This window comes from Rhagoletis zephyria, unplaced genomic scaffold, assembly GCF_001687245.7.
Source record: "Rhagoletis zephyria isolate East Lansing unplaced genomic scaffold, Rhagoletis_zephyria_1.1 Rzeph_scaffold_19506, whole genome shotgun sequence".
Lineage (NCBI taxonomy): Eukaryota > Metazoa > Arthropoda > Insecta > Diptera > Tephritidae > Rhagoletis > Rhagoletis zephyria.
The window spans coordinates 1,277-3,629 of record NW_016176566.1 but is presented as its reverse complement, the minus strand read 5'-3'; the positions used below and the strand labels follow the sequence as shown (position 1 = coordinate 3,629).

Here is a 2,353-nt window from a genome sequence, read left to right as displayed (position 1 = left end):
GTCTCCCTGGGTTACAATTGCGTATTAATTACATACATAATGGGAGATCAATTATTCCCCAACTCATCTCTAACGCACTTAGTTGAAAAAAAATCATGTACGGTGTTGGCATTTTGACTGGGTATTCGCTTAACAAACCCATGATCCCTGGTTGGAATCGTAGCTGGCGCAAATTTTGTTTTTATTTTCCAAACGACTAGTCGCTTTTCATACACCTTCGGATAAAAAGCGAAATAATTAGTCTGTTCATAGGACATGCTCGTCCATGTTCGAGGTGATATTAGTCGTATGATCCCTTGCAATTGATCCCGGAGTCATCCCGGATTAGACACATTTTTTGCAGGGGAGTCTTATAAGTTATCTACATTTAAATGAAAAAAAAAAACGATATTATAATCCTTTATACCTCACCTTTCCCAGCATATCAAACTCCTCGGCACAGTCAGTGTAAGATTTGACACTGCTCGCATGTGACGCCATCTTGACGTTCGACTTTGTTGTATCCAGTGAAACCATTCGCATTAAAGCGCGGCCAGCATTTCTACAGAATGTAGCACCATCCATGGTTGTCGGTGGTGGATTAAATGCCGCTATTGTTGCGTTGACGCCACCAGTCGCAGCCGAGTCATTCTGCATTACAGTGCCAAAGGACCGAGTATGATGGGCCAGGCTGCCTTTGCGTCGCAAGGGAATGCTATTATTAGCGTTCGTTTTTAAATCTGCACATGCGATAGTGTGATGGCGAGTGATTTTGGCGCTGCCACCACTGCTGGAGGACTTAAAACAAACGCCACTGTGCATGCTGGCTCGTCGCAGTTGCTGTAGCGGCTTAGTTGGCAGCTGTAGCTGCTGCTGAACTTCCTTCTCCTGATAATAGTGATGGTGCACAACGACACTTGGTCGTCGCAGACACTCATCTTCGTCCGAGTCTGAAGCGATGCTTAAGCTTTTGCTTCTGGCATTTGAGTTGATTGAGTCGTTTGAATTCGGAAGCGGTTGCCCAGGGACGATATGCTGCCATGTAGGTTTGTGCAGCGACTCACGTCGTGGTATGTCCGCATTGTCACAGGCATCACTATCGTCGTTTTGTGAGCTTTCATATCGCAATTGATGATTTGGTGACTTTCTTGAGGGACTTAGTGAGATGCCTGTTTGCTGTGGAATGGGAGAACTTCCACGTCGCACAGCTGATTTGCGTTGCATTGTGCGTATGTATGTATGTTGGCTTAATATATGTACATATATGGCTAATGAATTATCATAAAATTATTTGTGCACAGTTTTAACTCTCACATCTCGTTATTATTAAACTGCTTTATATTTTGTAGATTATTTTTCAATTATTATTAGTATATTTATAGATTTATAGTTAATGTTATATGTTTCTTCGGGAAAGAATAAGGTTAGCTAGAAATTTTGACTTTTGTTTTATTCAATCGATGACTGGTTTTAATATACATATTACACTTTGGGACAGTTCTTTAGGGCCCCAATTAAACCATATGCATTTTGCTCCATCTCATCACAATTTTTTCCGCAGCAAATTTGGTTAAACGAATGAACCACTTTCGCCCAGTGGGGGGAGGGGTGTTGCCCCTTATTCTTATTACTTTAAAGGAGCAATTCTTGTATATGAGGCATTCTTTTTCATATCGGCCACGAAATTTATTGTCACACTTTCGATTGGCTTCAAATCTTTTTATGGGTTACATACATTAAATAAGCTAACACGTATTCAAGGATTTTTCTTTCTTTTATTTCTTCAGAGGTATGCTCTGTCAAAGTTTGGATTTTTTCGTGATTCTGATAAACCCTCAAAATTAGGCTTGACAATTTTAGGGCAAAGGTTAACAAAACGCAGACTGCATGCCGAAATCCACAATAAAATGTAAATTTTTTAACTTTAGTTTTAAAATTGCCCGCCCGTTTCTAGCAGATTCTTTGATTAAAAAAGATGCGGAACAAAGTCTCTAAATATCACCCTTTTACCAATTTTCTGCCAGTTTTCGTAAAGGTATAATCGGAGATCAGTTAGTCCCCGACTCATCTCTAACGGGTACTAGTCGCAGCTGGTGCAAATTTTTATTTTTATTTTTTAAAAGTGGGGGGGAAGGGGGGGGAGGGGGGTTGGGGAGGGAAGGTTTCGACCCGAACAGCCGAAACTTAACCTAACTTAATGCCACGTCGGAATCTGGTTCATTTTGATTATCGAAGTTCTATGTTCCGTAATGTTGAATTAAGTTGCCCTAATCAGGCTTTTAGACTTACATGCATACATATGTACATAACAATGTTCAAATTAGAATTGATATGGTAAAGTAATTTAGCCCTGTTTTCTATGGGAATCCTGCCT

At 40.3% G+C, this 2,353-nt stretch overlaps 1 protein-coding gene across 1 annotated transcript; it reads right to left on the bottom strand.

Moving 5' to 3' along the window:
• Window positions 1-411: 411 nt before the first annotated feature.
• Window positions 412-1,332, bottom strand: LOC108380512 (uncharacterized; the record flags this gene model as incomplete). The annotated part of the gene is made up of 1 exon (XM_017636883.1): window positions 412-1,332. A coding segment is annotated over exon 1 (792 nt), but the record flags the coding sequence as incomplete, so codon positions are not given.
• Window positions 1,333-2,353: the final 1,021 nt, after the last annotated feature.